Genomic DNA, 23,051 nt, shown 5'->3' with positions numbered 1-23,051 from the left:
CTTAGGTCCTGATTATTTCTCTGGTATGCCAGACATTTCCAGTCGTATCTTGTGCAGTGAAGGAGGTGCTACGATGCGACAATGGAAGATGAAGCTGCAATAGATAGCTGCCGTATTACGGGCTCCTGACCAATTCTTCTATTTTGTATGTTTTTCTTACGCTGGTCATAATTTCTTTTTTTCACATAATATTTCCGCCATCATTTCATATGACCGAAAACAGCTTCTGGACATCAGAACAGCGATCACTAACCTCGATTTGAATGAAGATTTCTACTTTACATTTACATTTTAGTCATTTAGCAGACGCTCTTATCCAGAGCGAATTACAGTTAGTGAATACATAATTTTTTTTATACTGGCCCCCCGTGGGAATCGAACCCACAACCCTGGCGTTGCAAACGCCATGCTCTATCAACTGAGCTACATCCCTGCCGGCCATTCCCTCCCCTACCCTGGACGACGCTGGGCCAATTGTGCGCCGCCCATGAGTCTCCCGGTCGCGGCCGGCTGCGACAGAGCCTGGATTTGAACCAGGATCTCTAGTGGCACAGTTAGCACTGCGATGCAGTGCCTTAGACCACTGCGCCACTCAGGAGTACTTCAATGAGTAGGCAGCTCTGGACGTGCTCATTCCGGACCAGGGCCTAATCCCCGGGACTTGAGAGGAAGACATGGCACAAGAGAGGCAAACGAGCGGGCTCCCTGACGAGACTTCGTCAGCAAGTAAATAAACCACTTCTACCCTCCGTTCTATTGACGAATGTACAATCACTAGAGCACTGGACAAGCTCCGTTCAAGACTATCCTATCAACCGGACCTGAAGACCTGTAATATCCTATGTTTCTCAGAGTCGTGGCTGAACAAGAACATGGATAATACATATCGAGCTGTTTTTTCCTATACATCGTCAAGACCGAACGGCAGCTTCTGGTAAGGTTAAGGGGGAGGTGTGTGTCTCTTTGTTAACAACTGCTGGGGCGTGATCTCTAAAGTTAAGGAAGTCTTGGGGTTTTGCTTGCCTGAATTAGAATACCTCATGATAAACTGCAGACCATACTATTTACCAAGTGAGTTTTCATCTATATTTTTCGTATCTGTCCATTTACCACCACAAACCAGGACAACAACCCCTCCCTCAACGTCAGCAAGACAAAGGAGCTGATGATCGTGGACTACAGGAAACGGAGGGCCGAGCACGCCCCCATCCATGGGGCTGTAGTGGAAAGGGTCGAGAGCTTCAAGTACCTCTGTTTTCACATCACAAAGGAATTATCATGGTCCATACACACCAACACAGTCGTGAAGAAGGCACGAAAATGCCTTTGCCCCCTCAGGATGCTGAAAAAGTTATACAGCTGCATCATTGAGAGCATCTTGACTGGCTGCATCAACGCTTAGTATATGGCAACTGCTTGGTCGTCCGACCGCAAGGTGCTACAGAGGGTAGTGCATATGGCCCAGTACATCAATGGGGCCAAGCTCTCTGCTATCCAGGATCCCTATACCAGGCAGTGTCAGAGGAAGGACCAAAAAATTGTCAGACTCCAACCACCCAAGTAGAGCAAGGGAAACAACTACTTCAAGGTCTCAGAGCGAGTGATGTCACCGATTGAAACGCTACTAGCGCGCACCGCTAACTAGCTAGCCATTTCACACCGGTTACACTCACCCCCCTTTGACCTCCTCCTTTTCCGCAGCACCCAGTGATCCGGGTCAACAGCATCAATGTAACAGCTGGGGCGAGGAGAGGCCGCGGCTTTTATGGAGCGATGTGTAACGGTGCTTCGAGGGTGACTGTTGTCGATGTGTGCAAAGGGTCCCTGGTTCAAGCCCAGGTTGGGACAAGAAGAGGGACGGAAGCAACACTAGTACCCTGTGTAGGCCTATATAGCCAAGTTATCGTTTCTCATTGTGTATTTATTCCTTGTGTTATTATTATATATTTTTTTCAATAGACAGGTCACAATGTGAGCAAACTTGTGTAATGTGAGCACACCGGTCACAGACTTAAGGATGAAAAGATTATGCAGACAATTGAATAAGTGCTCCCACGATGTAAAGATTTTTGTCGTCTAATGTGTGCCTAACTTTAGCCATAACTTTATAACTGAAAGGGAATGCTCTCCTTCTAGTCGTAACGTTAACGTGCAAAATGGATGCAGATGGCAAAGGTTTAAAAACTCTGCAGATTGCAAGTCAGCCACCTAGCTAACTATATCTGCTTTGGTCAGAGACGGAAGAGGAAGCGAGACAACCAACCCCCTCAGTTTCTTTACATTTTAGTCATTTAGCAGACGCTCTTATCCTGAGCAACTTACAGTTAGTGAATGCATACATTTTTCATACTGGCACCCCGTGGCCTGGCGTTGCAAGCACCATGCTCTACCAACTGAGCTACAGGGGACTACAGGGAACTTTCTGGTTCATATACAATCAATGAACTAAGCAGACCAGACTAGAGACACTGTATATAATGACGAGATGGTCTTGTCTCCGCACTAACAATTTACATTTTAGTCATTTAGCAGACGCTCTTATCCAGAGCGACTTACAGTTAGTGAGTGCATATATATATTTTCTTTTCTTTTTTTCATTCTGGCCCCCCGTGGGAATCGAACCCACAACCCTGGCGTTGCAAGCGCCATGCTCTACCAACTGAGCTACACGGGGCAACAATGGGAGTTGTTGTCCCAAAGGCGGGAAGGCTGGCCATAAGCAGAATCGCCGTATTCCCACGTGGGCAGATTTTGACAGGAGTGGACCCTCTCACCAACCGCAGTTGCTGTTGAATTTGTGCCTATGGGAGAGCGAACCCGTTAAACAGACCCTTGTTTTCCTATGGTAAACGGCCTGAGTGGAACATCTTCAAATATCCACCATCTTTGCTTTGGTTTCCTGGCCTAGCTAGCTAGCCTAACGTTACATAGATACGCTAGCAGATAAAACATACCTAACGTTAGCTAGATACGTTAACGTTAGTTAGCTTTGTTCCGGAATTCAGTTAAGCTCTACAAAGCAAGTATTGTCTTGGCAAACAATGACAATACATTAGCTAAAGTGAAGATTTAGCTAGCTCTAGCGACACACACAGTTTTGGAAAGAGGCTTCACCGCTGTTTATGGGGCTAGCTAACGCTAAACGTGGCTAGACAGCTAACTAGTTACCCCCTACTACATTGCACTGGCTAACTAGCATAACATAACTAGCTACCGGTAACGTTAGCTAGCTACCTGAATCGTTGATGTTGACAACGTCCACCGCCACCATGTCAGGTTTATCAAGTGGGCCAACTTTCCTCTCGGTCACCCCGGTCGGCACCACGTCCGGCTTGGAACCGAATTTTCTGGGGTAAAAGTCCCCAACATTGTGATACGATAGTCCTGATGGAGACGTGGACATGCCACCGTCCATCGCCATTTTGGACTTTTCAGCTACAAAATGAATCGATTCAACTCTCGAAAGCCTGCGCAAATGCACAGATCTGATCATCTACTCGTGATCTAGCTCTTGGCTATCCCGAAACATTGTTTACTAGGCGCAATACAATGGAAGACGAGAACATACCGTTTTTGTTGGGAAAAAAGCGCTCATTTAATGAAATCACAGATCTCTGAATGATACATTGAAAGCGCACTTTCTGTTTGAAATGACATTATTTTAGTTAGCTATGTTGCTGGTTGATAAAAATAAAAAAAGATTCTGTATCAATAAGAATTACATGAACACATTTACCAACATAGTTGGTATCAATGTTGGAAATGTAGATGTTTTTTTTTACCAGTCTGTCTTTTCTTGTTGAGAAAATCATGACTAAAGTTGCCATTAGAAAATTGTTAGGCCCTTTATGATCCATGACCTGTACATGATACAGAAATTACCTAGCAAAATGTCGTTGAAAAGACTACTATGCCCGACGTCCAATCTACATTCGGTTTTGGTTGAAAGTTGAAAATAAGTTTTTCAGGTCGTTTCAACGAGTTGAAAACAACGTAATTTCAACGTACTTGCATACACATGTACACAGTATAAAACATTGGTCTATGATCAATTTGATAAACAATCATACATTACTCAAGTATTTACACACAGTATTAATTTACAACATTCAAGTGCTAATTGTCTTTATTCCACTAGTGAAGAGGCATGACTCAAATCACCTACTCAAATTTCCAACACCCAGCATAACAAAATATACCTTTTTTATTATTCCATGCCTCACCATTAAGTGAATTATTGCCACTACATACTAATAAAGGGGTTTCCATTCGGTTGTCATATTTCATATTTACATGTCATGTAACATTTAGTAATCATCATTATTTATGCAACCAACATCATTTATTTATTTGTACAATTATATTGTTTACAAACAATGGAGTAAAACAAGCTTATATTTTGGGTTGGACATTGCATCCTATTATTACTCTTAAATCAATGGCATGAACATATTGGAAAACCAATGAAACGACCAATCAACCAACTCTTGCAAAACCAATTAACAAATATGTGAAAAAGCAACACATATCTTGCTCCATCTTGGTATGAAAAACAGTATAAATTCAGTATGTATCTTCCAACTTGTCAAAATTGTGCATGGTATGTACAGTGTACAAAACGTTATGGACACTTGCTCTTTCCGTGACAGACTGACCAGGTGAAAGCTATGATCCCTTATTGATGTCACTTGTTAAATCCACTTCAATCAGTGTAGAAGAAGGGGAGGAGACAGGTTAAAGAAAGATGTTTAAGCCTTGAGACAATTGTAACATGGATTGTGTATGTGTGCCATTCGGAGGGTGAATGGGCAAGACAAAATATTTAAGTGCCTTTGAATGGGGTATGGTAGTTGGTGCCAGGCGCACCAGTTTGTGTCAAGAACTGCAACGCTGCTGGGATTTTCACACAACAGTTTCCTGTGTGTATCAAAAATGGTCCATCACCCAAAAGACATCCAGCCAACTTGACAAAACTGTGGGAAGCATTGGAGTCAACATGGGCCAGCATCCCTGGGGAACGCTTTGACACCTTGTAGAGTCCATGGCTCAACGAATTGAGGCTGTTCTGAGGGCAAAAGGGGGGGTGCAACTCAATATTTGGAAGGTGTTCTTAATGTTTTGTACACTCAGGGTGTTTCTCAATATGTACACCACCGTGCTCCACACTCATGCTCCGAGTGCGTTCTCTGAGGAAGTTCTCTTGTGTGGAGAACGCATAAAACATTACATTTGAGAAGCACTCGCACTCCCCCTACTGAGTTACACTATATATACAAAAGTATGTGGACACTCCTTCAAATTAGTGGATTCAGCTATTTCAGCCACACCCGTTGCTGACAGGTGTATAAAATCGTGCACACAGCCATGCAATCTCCATAGAAAAACATTGGCAGTAGAATGGCCTTACTGAAGAGCTCAGTGACTTTCAACGTGGCACCGTCATAGGATTCCACCTTTCCAACAAGTCAGTTTGTCAAATTCCTGCCCTGCTAGAGCTGCCCCGGTCAACTGTAAGTGCTCTTATTGTGAAGTGGAAACGTCTAAGAGCAACAATGGCTCAGCCACAAAGTGGTAGGTCACACAAGCTCACAGAATGGGACCGCCGAGTGCTGAAGCGTGTAAAAATCGTCTGTCCTCGGTTGCAACACTCACTACCGAGTTCCAAACTGCCTCTGGAAGCAATGTCAGCACAAGAACATTGGGAGCTTCATGAATGGGTTTCCATGGCCGAGCAGCCGCACACAAGCCTAAGATCACAATGCACAATGCCAAGCGTGGGCTGGAGTGGTGTAAAGCTTGTCGCCATTGGACTCTGGAGCAGTGGAAACACGTTCTCTGGAGTGATGAATCACGCTTCACCATCTGGCAGTCCAACGGATGAATCTGGGTTTGGCGGATGCCAGGAGAATGCTACCTGTACATTGTATAATGATAGGAAGACAGGCGCAGGAATACGTATTAGGGTTGTTATTTCTACACCCAACACAAGGTACGTCATAAAAAACTATGAGGACGAAGCCCAAAACAAACACGTATATATATATAACACAGAGCTGTAACCCAAACAAAAGAGCGAGGTGTAAACCTCTAAATACATACACAGGACGAGACCCGTAATAGCAAGAGCACAATACACGGTACTCACGAGACCAACGGACATGGGACAATAATCGACAAGGACAATGGGGAACAGAGGGCACATATATACACATAATAATCAGGGGGAATAGGAAGCAGGTGTGTGTGTAATGAGACAAGACATGGTTGGTTATAATGATCCAGGTCAGTGACGCCTAGAAGGCCGGTGACGTAGACCTCCGGAGCTGGTGAACGGAATGAGCAGCAGTACCGGAGGGATCCGTGACAGTACCCCCCCTCCCCCCCACAGCGGGACGACACCGGCCTCGGGTACGACCACAGGGACGTGGTGCGGGTCGGTCAGGGCCCCGACGGTTAAAATCCCTGGTCAGTGAAGTGTCCAGGATGTCCACCGCAGGAACCCAGCACCGCTCCTCTGGGCCGTACCCCTCCCAGTCGATGAGGTACTGTAGACGCCCCGCCCGACGCCTCGAATCCAGGACTTCACGGACCGAGTACGCCGGACCTCCCTCAATGTACAGAGGAGGTGGGGCGTCACTGGGTCCAGCCTCAGCGAGGGGACCACGCACCACTGGCCTGGGGAGAGACACATGAAAAGTCGGGTTAATGCGGTAATCAACAGGGAGTTTCAAACGATACGTTACCTCATTAACCCTCCTCAGGACTTTAAACGGCACCACAAACCGCGGGCTCAGCTTCCGGCATGGCAGGCGGAGGGGCAGATTCCAGGTGGAGAGCCAGACCCGGTCACCTGGAGAGAAAACAGGTACCTCACTGCAGTGGCGGTCGGCCTGTTCCTTGTGCCGACGCACGGCACGTTGGAGACGAGTGTGCGCAGCGTTCCAGATTTCCTCAGCGCGCCGAAACCACTCGTCCTCCGCAGGGGCCTCGGTCTGGCTCGGATGCCAAGGTGCCAGGGCCGGCTGATACCCCAACACACACTGGAAAGGAGTGAGGTTAGTGGAGGAGTGGCGGAGGGAATTCTGTCCATACTCAGCCCAAGGTAGGAAATCCGCCCACTTCCCTGGTCGGTCCTGAGAGTAACACCTCAGGAACCTTTCCACCTCCTGATTGACCATCTCCACCTGCCCATTAGCTTAAGGACGGTACTCGGAGGTGAGACTGAACGTGACCCCCAGGCGTTCCATGAACTCTTTCCATACGCGTGAGGTGAACTGAGGGCCACGATCTGACACAATGTCGTGTGTAAAAAGAGCCTCTGTGGTTTGCATGGCCGACGGGAGCCCAGGCAGAGGACGGAGGCGACAAGCTTTGGAAAACCGGTCCACAACAACAAGAACGGTAGTGTTCCCCTGGGAGGGGGGAAGGTCAGTGACAAAGTCCACCGAGAGGTGAGACAAGGGTAATTGTGGAACCGGCAGGGGAAGGCGCTTTCTATAAGGGAGGTGTCTGGGTGTCTTAGACTGGGCACAGATGGACCAGGAAGAGACCTAAACCCGGACGTCCCTAGCCAAGGTGGGCCACCAGTACTTTTCAGTCAGGCAGGCGATGGTACGGCCTATCCCAGGATGACCCGACACAGGCGCTGTGTGCGCCCAGGAAAGGAAGTGGTCCCGCACACCCGTGGGCATGTAGGCGCGGTTCTCCCGGCACTGTGCAGGTGCGGGTTCCATATGCAGGGCCTGCCGTATGTCGGCATCCACGTCCAACACCACTGGTGCGATGATACGGAACGGAGGGATGATGGGGGTCTCTTCTCCCTGCCTCTCTTCTGCATCATAGAGGCGAGACAGGGCGTCCGCCTTCACGATCTTCGAGCCTGGCCTATAGGAAAGCGTGATTTGGAACCTGGCGAAGAATAGAGCCCACCTGGCCTGTCTCGGGTTTATCCTCTTTGCTGCCCTGATGTACTCCAGGTTGCGGTGGTTCGTCCACACCAGGAAAGGGTGTTTGGACCCCTCCAGCCAGTGCCTCCACGCCTTCAGAGCCTTCTTGACCGCCAAGAGTTCCCGGTCCCCAACATCGTAGTTCCTCTGGCCGGGGCTCAGCTGCTTGGAGGGGTTCCGGTGCACTGGGACAGCACTGCCCTGACTCCTACTTCGGAGGCATCCACCTCGACGATGAATGGGAGTGAGGGGTCGGGATGTGCCAGCACGGGAGCAGTGGTGAAGCGGGCCTTCAGTGTCTCGAACGCCCTCTCCGCCTCCAACGAAGCAGCTGGGGACCTCCTCTCAGCAGGGAGATAAGAGGCGCGACCACCGTGCTGAAGCCCCGGATGAACCTCCGGAAATAGTTGGCGAACCCCAGGAATCGCTGGACAGCTTTCACAGAGTTGGGGATGAGCCATGACCTGACTGCGCTGACGCGTTGCTCCTCCATCTCCACTCCCTCCGTGGATATGAGGTAGCCCAAAAAGGACACGGACCGCTGGAACAACAAACATGTCTCTTGTTTAACATAGAGATGATGCTCCAACAGTCTTCCCAGCACAGACCTGACTAACGAGACATGCTTGGCTCGGTCAGCAGAATAGACCAAAATGTTGTCTATATAAACCACTACACCCCGTCCCAGCATGTCCCGAAACACTTCGTTAATAAAGGACTGGAAGATTGAAGGAGCATTAGACAGGCCAAAGGGCATTACGAAATACAGATTGTAGGCGCTCCTCAAGTCCAGTTTTGTGAAGTACTGCGCCCCGTGCATTTGTTCGATGATGGTTGGGATGAGGAGTAAAGGATAGCTGAACATAACGGTGGCTTTATTCAGTGTTCGATAATCAATGCAGGGGCGCAGTGTTACGACTTCCGCCGAGGCTGCCTCCCCTCCTTGTTCAGGCAGGTTTTGGCGTTCGTCGTCACCGGCTTACTAGCCACTGCCGCTCCATTATTCATCATTCCATTTGTCTTGTCTTGTCAATCACGCACACCTGGTTCTTATCCCCTCATTAGTCTGTGTATAAGTGTTCCCTCTGCCCCTCTTGTCCTTGTGGGTGATTGTTTATTTGTGAGAGTAGTGTAGCTCGGTGGAGCTACTCGTACCTTATTATTGCCGGGGTAGATATTTCCCCTGTGCCTATTATTGTTGGAGCTACCGTTACCTTGTATTGCCAGGGTATATTTTCCCCTGTGCTTGTTTCACTTGTCGCTATCCAGCACTATTTGTGTACGACGGAATAAACTCTACATTCGGTGATTACCCTCCTGCGCCTGACTCCTTCTATCACACTGATGCTGGCCAGCTTGGGGGAACGATGCTGGCCAGCTTGGGGGAAGCGATGGATCGGGTTCTTCAGGTCGTCCAACGCCTGGAGAGGAGAGGACCTGATCTGTCGAGACCAGCTGGCCAACCAGATCCAGCCACCTACACCCCAGCACCTAGAGGGATCCAGATATCCCGACCACGGGCGTTCGACGGGACGGCAGCGCTCTGCCAAGGATTCCTCCTCCAACTGGAGCTTAATTCTCCAGCATCAGGCCGGCGTCATCGGAGCGGGAGAAGGTGTCCGTCCTTGTTTCCTGCCTCTCGGGGAAAGCCCTGGAGTGGGCCAACGCGGTTTGGAACGAAGGAGGAGCCGCATTGGAGGACTACGGGGAGTTCGCTCGCCTCTTTCGGGCGGTCTTCGATCACCCGCCCGAGGGTCGAGAGGCGGGCGAGCGGCTGGTCCACCTGAGGCAGGGGACAAGGACCGTGCAGGACTTCGCGTTGGAGTATCGGACTCTGGCAGCGGGATCCAGGTGGAACGAGCGGGCCCTGATCGACCATTTCCGGTGCCATCTGCGGGAGGACGTCCAACGGGAGCTAGCCTGCCGGGACACCATGTTGTCTTTCACAAAACTGGTGGACATGGCCATCCGTTTGGACAACCTGCTGGTAGCCAGAGGACGTCCTGGTAGGGGTCTGCCCGTTTCCACCCCGGACGACTCGGATCCTGAGCTGATGGAGCTGGGTGGAGCCGCCGTACGAGAGAGCGGAGGATGACAGCGACAGTGCCACTCTTGTGGCACGAAGGGACAGTACACCACACTTCGTGGTCAACGTTCTTTTGGGCCTGGAGGCGGCAGGCAGGGCACTCTCGCATCACCCCAGGCATCGAACACCCACACTTGTTCAGAGCTCTCTGCTGCGCACTGTACCCTACCTATCCACTTTCCCGATCACATGGTAGTTCCCCAGTGTAAGGTGCTAGTCGATTCAGGCGCAGCTGGGAACTTTATGGACAGGGCATTCTCACACTGTCAAGGCATTTAATTGGTTCCCCTATCCATTCCACTCCCCATCAGAGCATTTGATAGTCAACCATTAGGGTCCGGGTTTGTAAAGGAAGTCACTGTACCAGTCACCATGATCACACAGGAGACTCTTTGTGAGCAGGTTACTTTTTCGATTATTGAGTCTCCTGCTTTCCCTGTGGTATTAGGTATCCCTTGGCTAGCACTCCACAACCCCACCTTCTCATGGCCACAGAGGGTTCTCAAGGGGTGGTCGCGAGAGTGTCAGGGTAGGTGTCTAGGTGTTTCCGTTGGTGCAACCACGGTGGAAAGTTCAGACGGTACCTCCACCGTGCGCATTCCCCCCGAATACCATGATCTGGCGCACACATTTTCTAAGACACAGGCAACAAAATTCCCACCTCATCGGGCGGGGGATTGCGCGATAAACCTTTGGGTAGACGCTCTACCTCCCAGGAGTCATGTGTACCCCCTGTCGCAGGCTGAAACGGCGGCTATAGAAACATACGTCACCGAGTCCCTGGGCCAGGGGTATATACGTCCCTCCACTTCACCCGCCTTCTCGAGTTTCTTCTTTGTGAAGAAGAAAGACTGCAGTCTGCGCCCGTGCATTGATTTTCGATCACTGAACAAGGAGACTATAAGATTTAGTTATCCTCTCCCCCTCATTCCTTCAGTGATTGAGTCAATGCATGGGGCGCGCTTCTTCACCAAATTAGATCTCAGGAGTGCATACAACCTGGTGCGTGTTCGGGAGGGGGATGAGTGGAAGACAGCATTCAGCACAACCGCGGGGCATTATGAATACCTGGTGATGCCCTACGGTTTGATGAATGCTCCATCCGTCTTCCAGTCCTTTGTGAACGAGGTGTTTCGGGACATGCTTGGTCGCGGTGTGGTGGTCTACATCGATGACATCCTGGTGTATTCTGCTACGCGCGCCGAGCATGTGTCCCTGGTTCGCAACTGTGCTGGCCCAACTGTTGGAAAATTACCTTTATGCCAAGGCAGAGAAGTGTATGTTTTTCCAGCAGTCCGTCTCCTTCCTCGGATACCGCATTACCACCTCAGGTGTGGAGATGGAGGGAGATCACATTTCAGCCGTGCGTAATTGGCAGACTCCAACCACGGTTAAGGAGGTGCAGCACTTCCTTGGCTTCGCCAACTACTATCAAAGGTTTATCTGGGGCTTTGGCAAGGTCGCAGCTCCCATTACATCCCTGTTGAAGGGTGGGCCATCCCGGCTCCGCTGGTCTGCTGAGGCTGACCTGGCCTTCAGCAAACTTTGGGGTCTGTTCACCTCAGCCCCGATGCTGGCCCACCCCGATCCATCACTACCGTTCGTAGTGGAGGTGGATGCGTCCGAGGTAGGGATAGGCGCTGTCCAATCCCAACACTCAGGCACGCCACCCAAGCTCCGCCCCTGTGCCTTCTTCTCGAAGAACCTCAGCCCAGTGGAGCAGAACTACGACGTTGGTGATTGGGAGCTGTTGGCTGTTGTCCGAGCTTTGACCGCGTGGAGGCATTGGCTCGAAGGGGCGAAACACCCTTTCCTCGTCTGGACGGACCACCGTAACCTGGAGTACATCTGGGCAGCGAGGAGGCTGAATCCTCGCCAGGCAAGGTGGGCCCTATACTTCACCTGGTTTGATTTTACAATGTCATACATTCCGGGTACGAAAAACGTGAAGGCAGACACACTGTCCCGGCTGTATGACACAGAGTAGAGGCCCAGAGACAACACCCCCATACTCCCGGCCTCCTGCATTGTGGCGCCGGTAGTATGGGCGATGGACGCGGATATAGAGCAGGCATTACGCACAAATCCATCTCCACGTCAGTGTCCAGCTGGTCTTTGGTACGTCCCTGCTCTTATCCGTGATCGTCTGATCTTCTGGGCACACACGTCACCCTCCTCTGGTCACCCAGGTATCGGTCGTACAGTGCGCTGCCTGATCGGCAAGTACTGGTGGACTACCTTGGCTAAGGACTTGAGGGTGACCTAGGCACCTCCCAGCGGGTTAGTTACAACCTTTACCAGTTCCCCAACGACCATGGTCTCACCTTAGTTTTGATTTCTTGACTGATCTTCCCCTCTCCCAAGGTAACACCACCATCCTGGTCGTTGTGGACCGCTTTTCCAAGTCCTGCCGCCTCCTTCCTCTGCCCGGTCTCCCCACGGCCCTGCAGACTGCGGAGGCCCTGTTTACTCATGTCTTCCGGCACTACGGGGGACCAGAGGATATAGTGTCCGACCGAGGTCCCCAGTTCACGTCCAAGGTTTGGAAGGCGTTCATGGAACGTCTGGCGGTCTCGGTCAGCCTGACCTCTGGGTTCCACCCCGAGTCAAATGGACAGGTGGAACGGGTAAATCAGGATGTGGGTAGGTTATACTGCCAGGACCGGCCGCAGGAGTGGTCGGTGTTCTTGCCATGGGCAGAATATGCCCAGAACTCTCTCCGCCACTCCTCTACTAACCTAACGCCATTCCAATGTGTTTTAGGTTACCTACCAGTTCTGGCACCGTGGCACCAGAGCCAGACCGAGGCTCCTGTGGTGGATGACTGGTTTTGGCGCGTGGCGGAGACGTGGGACGCTACCCACGTTCACCTCCAGCGCGCCGTGCGTCGTCAGAGGGCCAACGCTGACCGTGACCGCAGTGAGGCCCCGGTCTTCGTACCGGGGTATCGGGTCTGGCTCTCGACCGGGAATCTGCCCCTCCACCTGCCCTGCCGGAAGCTGAGCCCGCGGTTTGTGTGGCCGTTCAAAGTCCTGAGGAGAATCAACAAGGTCACTTATAGGTTATTACTTCCCCCTGATTACCGTATTAACCCCCCCCTTGTTCGGCAGGTTTCGGCTTTCATCATCATCGGCTTACTAGCCACTGCCGCTCCATTATTCATCATTCCATTTATCTTGTCTTGTCAATCACACACACCTGGTTCTTATCCCCTCATTAGTCTGTGTATAATTGTTGTCCCTCTGCCTCCCTTGTCCTTGTGGGTGATTGTTTATTTGTGAGAGTAGTGTAGCTCGGTGGAGCTACTCGTACCTTATTATTTCCAGGGTAGATTTTCCCCTGTGCCTGTTTCGCTTGTCGCAATCCAGCGCTATTTGTGTACGACGGAATAAACTCTGCATTCAGTGATTACCCTCCTGCGCCTGACTCCTTCTATCACACTCATCACATGCAGTCCCCCATCTTTCTTCTTAACAAAAAATAAACTTGAGTAGGCTGGTGATGTAGAGGAGCAGATAAAACCCTGCTGGAGGCTCTCCTGTATGTAGGTCTCCATGGCCTCGGTCTCCGCACAGGAGAGGGGATAGACTTGTCATGTCGGGATGGCTGCGTCAGACAGCAGGTCAATGGCACAGTCCCAGGGAAAATGAGGAGGCAGGTGTGTAGCCTGGGTCTTAGAGAAAACCTGGTGCAGATCCTGGTATTTCTCAGGTAAATCCACCGTAGTGGCGTTGACAGACACCTCCCCTGACACTCCTACAACCAACCCAGCAGTCTCTTCTCGGACCAGGAAATAACAGGGTTATGCCAACTCAACCAGGGGAGACCTAAAACAACGGGGTGCGTGGGGGTGTCTATAATCAAAAAGGTGATCTGTTCTAAATGAGTGTCATGGGTCAGCAGAGAAACGGGAACAATGATGTAATGAACGAGCCCAGTCCCTATTGGACGATTATCTAGGGCTCGAACCGGAATGGGTGATTGTAGGGGAACCAAAGGAATGTGTAATGCAGTGGCCAGTGCGCTATCTAAAAGATTCCCTGCAGCTCTGGAATCAATCAGAGCTAACGGGAGTGAGGGGGTAGGGTATTCAGGGTATTGAATGGGAAAACACACTGGTTGAGATGACAGAAAAGGAGAGGAGATCTTGCATCCTATCTGCGTTGGAGCAAGGGAATTCCCTGGCTTGTCACCTCCTCGCCTATTAGTGGATAGAGGGCAGGTCAGGGAGGAATGACCCCTTTCTCCACAATAGGAGCAGAGGCCCAGATTCCTCCCTCTCCTATGCTCTGCCTTAGCCAAACGTGCAGAGCCCACCTCCATCGGCTCTGGCCACGGAGCAGGTGTAGCCAGGGGTTCCGGATTAAGCACAGGTCTTCGTCGGGACCGCAGGAGGTTGTCCAACCGGATCGCCATGCTGATGAGCTGGTCGAGTGACAGGTTGTCATCACGGCAAGCTAACTCCATATGTACCTCCTCCTACAGTCCGCTGAGGAAAACAGTGTCCAGAGCCGACTCATTCCATCCGGTGGAGGCCGCGATGGTCAGGAACACCAGGGCGAACACAGAGGCAGTCCTAGATCCCTGACCTAGACGGAGTAGACGCTCACCCTCCTCTCGGCCCTCCACAGGATGATCAAACACCGAGCGGAAGAGGAGGTTGAAGCGCTCGTAGGACTCGACCTCGGGTTTTCCCGTTTCCCAGACCGCGGCAGCCCAGTCCAGGGCCTGTCCGGTCAGTGCTGAGATGATGGTGGCAACCCTGTCTCTCCCGGAGACAGCCTCGGCGTAGCGAGCGAGGTACAGGTCGAATTGCATCTCACTGGCGCGCCGTCAAAGCGCTCCGGGAAGGACAGGGGTATTTCGCGGACCGGCTCAGATGGGACGGAGGCAGGTAGTGGTTGTGTGGGGACTGGTGCCGGAAATGGTGCTGGAGACTGGAGGGACTGCACATTCCCCTCCAAACGCAGGATGGTTGCCAAACTATCTATTAATGCCAGTTGGAGACTACCCCACTGGAAGAAGAGGTCAACCACCTCAGGTGTCAACTGCCTGTCTCTGCCACCTCAGAAAAAGCAGTGCCTTGCCCACACCAAGGTAGTGAGAAGGGAGAGGGAGGCAAGAGCACCTGTCAACATCTAGGTGGGAAACTGCTAGCAGACCATGCCAGGGCTGTCCACAACAGTGTTAGGCCTACTGCTGCTAGGTAGCTCTCTCTCTGCTCTTCCCCTCCCCTCTGTTTGTCCTTGATTGCAGGAGTGAAGTCTGGTGTGCGGGAGTCAGGGTTCCAGCTGCAGCTCATTCACCATAATCACCTCAGCCCTTTAAGACCCGGTCAAACTTGCCACTCATCGTCAGATCATAGTCAAGACAACCATGTTAGTCTCGCTGCCGACTCAACCTGTCTGTTTTCGCGCTTGTGTTTTTTGGACTGTTTATTTACTTTTTTCTCCTGTGCCACAGATATTTGGAACCTGACTCCTGCCTCCGCTTCACTCCTGCCACCACCATCCTGCTCTCCACTATCGGACCTCTCCTTTGGACTCCCCACGGACACTAGGACATTACGGTACCACACCTGCCCTGACCTGGATCTGTACCCTCACTGTAACCTGGACTTGCTCTTCCCCATTTATTGGAAACCTGGACTATTGAACATTATAATAAACCTGTTAAAACTTTTCTGGCTTGGTGTACTTGTCTGCATTTGGGTTCTATCCAGTTAAATCATAACAGTATGATCTGACCAACATGAACCCAGCAGACAGTAGCTCGGATACCACCCCAGAGTGCACTCAAATTTGGACTGCCATAGCCAATCAGGGCATTTTACTTGGCCGACATGATACCCTGTTTAAGACGATTGCTGAGGACAGTCAGGTGCTGCTTAATCAGGTTCAATTACTCACCAATCAAGTGTCTGCCCTTACTACCCCTTCAGCCCAGATCAGAGAGCCTTTTGTTCCTGCTCCAGAGCGCTATGACGGGAACATGGGAACCTGTGGCGAGTTTTTGACTCAATGCTCGTTAGTGTTTGAACAACAGCCCCTCACCTACGCCTCAGAAAGAGCCCGTATTGCCTACCTTATCAACTCTACTAGCGGTTCCGCTCGTGCCTGGGGATCCGCGGTCTGGGAGAGTCAGTCGGACATTTGCAACGTTTACGTGGCCTTCACCACGGAGATGAGGAAGGTTTTGACCACCCCGTACGAGGCAAGGAGGCTGCGAAACGGTTGTTTTCTCTTCGGCAGGGGGGTTCGTAGTGTGGCGGAGATGGCAGTGGAGTTTCGGACTTTAGCAGCAGTGAGTGGTTGGAATGACGAGGCATTACAAGGAGTGTTCATCAATGCTTTGTCTGAGACTTTAAAGGATGAATTGGTGTCATATGATGAATCGCCTACGCTGGATAATCTTATTTCACTCACTATCAGGTTGGATAATCGGATTCGGGAGCGCCGCCGGGAGAGGAGTGTCTGTCATCAACAAACTCCTCCCTGCATCTTCCCCTACGGAGAAAGCCGTGTCTTCCCGAGTCGATACGAGGAGCACTGAACCCGAAGCCATGGAGGTGGGTCGTGCACGGTTGTCCTCAGAGGAGCGTGCACGTCGTATTCAGGCTCGGGTCTGCCTGTATTGTGGAGAAGCTGGTCATTTCGTTCCTTCCTGCCCAGTTCGTCCCGGGAAAAGGCCCGGCTCATCATTAATGGGAGAAGTTTTGGTGAGCCGAGCAGCGGATTCTTCCTCTTCTCCCCGCATTCTGCTCCAGGCATCCCTCCAGTGGCAGTCTCAGAATTTCTCGGTTAGTGCGCTGATTGACTCTGGTGCCGACGAAAGCTTTTTGGATAGAGAGTGGGCTCAACAGATGGATTTGGAGACTGTTCCTATGGACTGTCCGCTGCAGGCTAAGGGTCTAAATGGACAATTGTTGACCCGTATTACCCATCAGACTGTTCCTGTGTGTCTTAGAGTGTCGGGAAATCATCAGGAGAACATTCAATTCCATATTATCGACTGCCCACAGACCCCCCTGGTCCTTGGTATCCCCTGGCTCATAAGACACAATCCACACATTGATTGGGTGACAGGTAGCATTGTTTCATGGAGCACTTTTTGTCATGTGAATTGTTTGTGTTCTGCTCAGACTCCTGCCAGTACTGTGCCTCAACCTCCACTGGAGTCCATGGATCTTTCTGCTGTTCCTGACGCGTATCATGACCTGGCATCCGTTTTCTGCAAACACAGAGCTACTTCTCTTCCTCCTCACCGGCCTTATGACTGCGCCATTGACCTCCAGCCAGGAGCCCCGCTCCCCAGCAGTCGCCTGTACAATCTCTCCCGGCCGGAGACGGAGGCTATGGAGAACTACATTCGGGACTCCTTGGCGGCAGGTATTATGCGTCCTTCCTCGTCACCTGTAGGAGCAGGATTCTTTTTTGTTGCTAAGAAGGATAAGACCCTCAGACCCTGTATTGATTACCGTGGACTTAACAATATCACCATTAAGAACAAGTATTCTCTGCCTTTGATTAATTCTGCTTTTCCCCTCCTTCATGGTGCTACCATCTTTACGAAACTTGATCTACGAAATGCGTATCACCTGGTGCGCATTCGTAAAGGTGATGAATGGAAGACTGCCTTCAACACACCCTTGGGACATTTTGAGTATCTGGTCATGCCTTTTGGTTTGTCTAATGCCCCTGCTGTTTTTCAGGCACTCGTGAATGATGTCCTTCGGGACATGTTGAATCGTTTTGTTTTTGTCTATCTGGATGATATCCTGATTTTCTCAGAGTCCTCCCAGGAACATGAACTACATGTGCGCCAGGTGTTGCAAAGGTTGTTGGAGAACAAACTATTTGTGAAGATGGAGAAATGTGAATTTCATGTGTCTGAGACCTCTTTTTTGGGTTACATAATCGCTCAGGGGGAGTTGCGGATGGACCCAGCTAAGATCTCTGCAGTCACGGACTGGCCAGCCCCCTCCACCCGCAAACAACTTCAACGATTCCTGGGGTTTGCGAACTTCTACAGGAGGTTCATCAAGGACTACAGCCGCATTGCGGCACCACTCACCGCTCTCACCTCCATCTCACTACCGTTCGCTTGGAATGAAGGGGCCGAATCAGCGTTCGAAGAACTGAAACATCGCTTCGCCTCGGCTCCCATTCTGATGCAGCCGGACCCAGACCGCCAGTTTGTCGTGGAGGTGGATGCATCCGACACTGGGGTAGGTGCGGTTTTGTCACAACGTTTTCCTGAAGATAACAAACTGCATCCCTGTGCTTTTCTTTCACGGAAGCTTTCTCAGGCAGAGAGGAATTATGATGTTGGCAATCGTGAACTGCTCGCCGTTAAGCTGGCTCTCGAGGAGTGGCGGCATTGGTTGGAGGGGGCGGAACAACCCTTCATCGTTTGGACGGATCACAAGAATCTGGCATACATCCAGTCAGCTAAGCAGCTCAATCCCCGTCAAGCCAGGTGGGCACTATTTTTTGGGAGATTCAATTTTTCTCTGTCTTACCGTCCTGGGTCACGCAACGTCAAGCCTGACGCCCTGTCTCGTGTTCATTCTGCTGTTGATACTGGTAGTAACCCTGAACCCATCTTGCCTCCTACCTGCAGTATTGCGGCCATTACATGTGACATCGAAGGGATTGTTAGACAGGCTCAACATCATCAAGCTGACCCTGGGAGCGGTCCTCCTAACCGGTTGTTTGTCCCTGAGTCTGTTCGCTCCCAGGTACTTCAGTGGGCTCACTCGTCTCCCCTTACCTGTCACCCTGGAGTTACTCGGACCCTTGACTTTGTGCGACGGAAGTTCTGGTGGCCCAGGATGGAGGCGGACACTCGAGCCTTCATTGCTGCTTGTACGGTCTGTGCACGAAGTAAGAACTCCACCCAGGCCAGCGCTGGTCATCTACGACCTCTGCCAATACCCAGTCGGCCCTGGTCCCACATTGCTTTGGATTTTGTCACTGGACTTCCCCCCTCGTCTGGAAAGACTGTCATTCTTACTGTGATTGATCGTTTTTCTAAGTTTGCTCATTTTTTGGCCCTACCTAAACTGCCCACTGCCAGAGAGACGGCTGATATTTTGGTTGAACATGTGTTCCGCTCTCATGGTCTGCCCACTGATATTGTCTCCGACAGGGGTCCCCAGTTTGTCTCCCAGGTATGGAAAGCTTTCTGTAAAGCTTTGGGCATCACATCCAGCCTGTCCTCTGGATATCACCCCCAGACCAACGGGCAAGCCGAGAGAGCGAACCAGGAGATGGAGACCGCTCTCCGCTGTGTCACAGGGTCTAACCCTGGGTCTTGGAGCTCCATGCTCCCCTGGGTGGAATATGCTCATAACACCTTGACTAACGCTTCCTCTGGTTTGTCTCCCTTTCTGTGTGCTCTGGGTTATCAACCTCCCCTGTTCCCTTCTCAAGAGAGGGAACTGGCGGTACCCTCGGTGCAGTCCCACATGCGCCGCTGCTTCAAGGTCTGGAGGAAGGCCAGGGTAGCTCTGTCCCGAGCTTCGTCATACATGCAGAGGCAAGCCAACCGTCACCGGTCCCAGGCTCCCGGTTACTCTCCTGGTCAAGAGGTATGGCTTAAGTCACGTGATCTTCCATTGAAAGTAGAATCTAAGAAGATGGCGCCGCGTTTTATAGGACCGTTCAAGATACTGTCTATTGTTAACCCCCTGCGCGGTTAAGCTACAGCTTCCTGCCTCCCTACGGGTTCATTCCACTTTTCATGTATCCCAGATCAAGCCTGTGTCTGTCAGCCCTCTGTGCCCGCCCTCTCGTCCCCCTCCTCCGCCCCGGATCGTGGGTGGGGGTCCTGTCTACACTGTCCGGCGACTTCTGGATGTTCGCCGCCGGGGTCGTGGTTTCCATTACCTGGTGGATTGGGAGGGTTATGGTCCTGAGGAACGTTCCTGGGTGCCCAGGAGCTTCATTGTGGATCCTGCTCTGGTCCGTGAATTTCATCGGTTACATCCCGATAAACCCTGTCGGCCGCCAGGTGGCGTCCGTAGAGGGGGGTACTGTTAGGCCTACTGCTGCTAGGTAGCTCTCTCTCTGCTCTTCCCCTCCCCCTCTGTTTGTCCTTGATTGCAGGAGTGAAGTCTGGTGTGCGGGAGTCAGGGTTCCAGCTGCAGCTCATTCACCATAATCACCTCAGCCCTTTAAGACCCGGTCAAACTTGCCACTCATCGTCAGATCATAGTCAAGACAACCATGTTAGTCTCGCTGCCGACTCAACCTGTCTGTTTTCGCGCTTGTGTTTTTTGGACTGTTTATTTACTTTTTCTCCTGTGCCACAGATATTTGGAACCTGACTCCTGCCTCCGCTTCACTCCTGCCACCACCATCCTGCTCTCCACTATCGGACCTCTCCTTTGGACTCCCCACGGACACTAGGACATTACGGTACCACACCTGCCCTGACCTGGATCTGTACCCTCACTGTAACCTGGACTTGCTCTTCCCCATTTATTGGAAACCTGGACTATTGAACATTATAATAAACCTGTTAAAACTTCTCTGGCTTGGTGTACTTGTCTGCATTTGGGTTCTATCCAGTTAAATCATAACAAACAGAGAACAAAGAAACATAGGCCTATCTTAAAATACTTGTCTCTCACCTCCTTCCCTTGAAGAAGGCATATTATGCAATGAAATGTAGCCTAAGCTATGATATTGGATAGTCTATTCGTATCAAGTATCTATCAAGCGGTCTGAGCATAACAATACATTTTAAATGCCCGAATTCAGAATCAATTGGGCTTCCAAAAATAATATGGTCGCTGGGATAGGTTTCTTTCATTGCAGATTTTCTGAAATTTTTTTTAGTTCCAATGAGGGGATTCGATTAAGCTGGCCCGGGTTGGCGAAGATTTCACCGGGTGAAAAGTGATTGCATTCATTTTTAAACCTGGCTGCCTCCTGGGCGTGAGCCAGGTGACATGGCGAAGTCGGCTCAAAACAAAGTGATGTATGTCAAGCACGTGGAGTAATGATTACAACATATGCAAAGTGTTTGCTCTTGATAAAAATGCATATGTACTTTATTTGCCTTAAACTAGTTTGATAATTGTAAAATGTATTTATGGAAAATACATGTTGTATGTTCCTGAACAATGCACCATGCTGCCTTGTTGACAATATGACCTGGTGGCGCAAATTACAGTTCTATTTGAGCAGGGTGCTCCTCCCTCACCGCTTTCGACCCGTTCATGTCATGAGCCATAATAATAATAATAATATGCCATTTAGCAGACGCTTTTATCCAAAGCGACTTACAGTCATGCGTGCATACATTTTTTTTGTGTATGGGTGGTCCCGGGGATCGAACCCACTACCTTGGCGTTACAAGCGCCGTGCTCTACCAGCTGAGCTACAGAGGACCACGTAGCCCGGTGTGCACCTGTTCAGCTTAATCGAACTCCCTCATTCATATGCAGAAATAGTGTCAAACAAGGCATTTCCACATGGGCAGTAAATGAAATACACTTCAACAAAGATTCAGATGCCACTATGCTATTCGATAAGCTAACAAGGAGAGTTAGTGTTAAGTAATTACACTGTGGTATGACAAACGGAAGTCCTTTTAAGTACTGTATGTGCCACTGCACTATACAGTATATTGGACCTCATCTTAATGTTTTGTAAACTCAGTGTATACAACAAGCTGCCTAACTGGTCTGTCAGTGTTTTACAACCTGGCCCAACCCACTCATTTTCAACACCATTACATAGTCAACTGTTAAATAGCTGTAGATATTGCTCATGGACTCTATAGCTTCCACAAACATAAAAAACAGTACTATATAGTAGGTAGTTTGCACAAATAGATAGCAAAATATTTGAACAACCAAGCAGATAACAATGAAAAACAAACAAACATGAAACTGTGTTTATATGAGTCTTTCATCCTTAATTGTACTTTTTATTTTTAATTGATTCTAGAAATAATATCAAAGAAAAGTTGAACAGGTGCAAAAGCCCAGTAAATCTGGACCCAGATCTGCTCACACCCGTTTTTTCTTGGTTGACAACCACAATAGTCATGTGACTACTACATTCTTCGGATTCTGCAGTAATAAAATAGAAGATATAATCACGTTGCGTGTGGCCAGCAACTTAACTTGTATAACTGGAAACACGTAGTGTAGGCGTAAGCATTATTCTGCATTATTCTGCAGTTACAGAGACTTAAAATAATAATAGAAATAATACACATAACACAAAGCAAAGTGATTAATGATTATTCAACAGCAGGCTATGTGATTCAGCTGAGTGATAACAGCTCGTGTCTAATACAAGAGCAATATTAGCAGATCTTTAAACCTTTGGCTCCCTCATACAGACAATGTATCTCTCTTTTACTGTCTTTATATAATACAGTCCCACACGTGCTTTCACAGTGAATCAAGGCTGATCTTGACTGCCAAACACTTGTCAGCAGTGGGAGCCAATTTTGAGTGATCCATGAACTTGAACCATTGCATGCCAGTGATGGTTCAGTTTGGTTCTACAGTTACTCTGTATTTCGCTCTGTATCTCAGCACCTCATACAGTCGGTTTACATTATTTCTCCCCAGGTTATCACAGTGATATGGGCTTGCTACAACACTGCAGAGCTATGTGAGAAGGCTGTGCTGTGTTTGTGTTCAGATTCGCATCCGCATTCACTGAATTCACTTGGCCATCCAGCCGTTGTAAGTCCTGTAGTCACTTGGAGAGACTGGAGGCCTGCTAGAGCTTCACATGTTTAGCACAGGGCACATCTCCTGACTGGCTGCTTGAACAGGAGGACCTCATCTTTTAGAAATGCAGTAACTTCTTTCTCTCCGAACGGCTTTGACATGTGTCAAGGTGAGTTAGAGTCTGGTTGCTGTGCAGCTTTGGATGATAAAACACCCTTATGTGCACTTGAGTCGTTCCATTATAGTGCTCTGTGTGGGTGGGTGGTATACAGTATGTAACCTGTCTAAGTCATCCAGAAAAAGAGTATCGGTCCTGTCG

General features: G+C 50.1%; 1 protein-coding gene across 1 annotated transcript in view; it reads right to left on the bottom strand.

The window, feature by feature from the left end:
• Positions 1–3,469, bottom strand: part of slc30a6 (solute carrier family 30 member 6) — an 80,945-nt gene extending 77,476 nt beyond the window's left edge. The window contains exon 1 of the mRNA XM_041883556.1: positions 3,235–3,469. Within this exon, the coding sequence (XP_041739490.1) occupies positions 3,235–3,421 (187 nt within the window). The 5' untranslated portion in view covers positions 3,422–3,469. The remainder of the gene's footprint in view (positions 1–3,234) is intronic.
• Positions 3,470–23,051: the final 19,582 nt, after the last annotated feature.

This window comes from Coregonus clupeaformis, chromosome 1 (assembly GCF_020615455.1).
Source record: "Coregonus clupeaformis isolate EN_2021a chromosome 1, ASM2061545v1, whole genome shotgun sequence".
Lineage (NCBI taxonomy): Eukaryota > Metazoa > Chordata > Actinopteri > Salmoniformes > Salmonidae > Coregonus > Coregonus clupeaformis.
The sequence above is the reverse complement of the archived record's forward strand: the minus strand, read 5'-3'. Positions and strand labels throughout refer to the sequence as shown.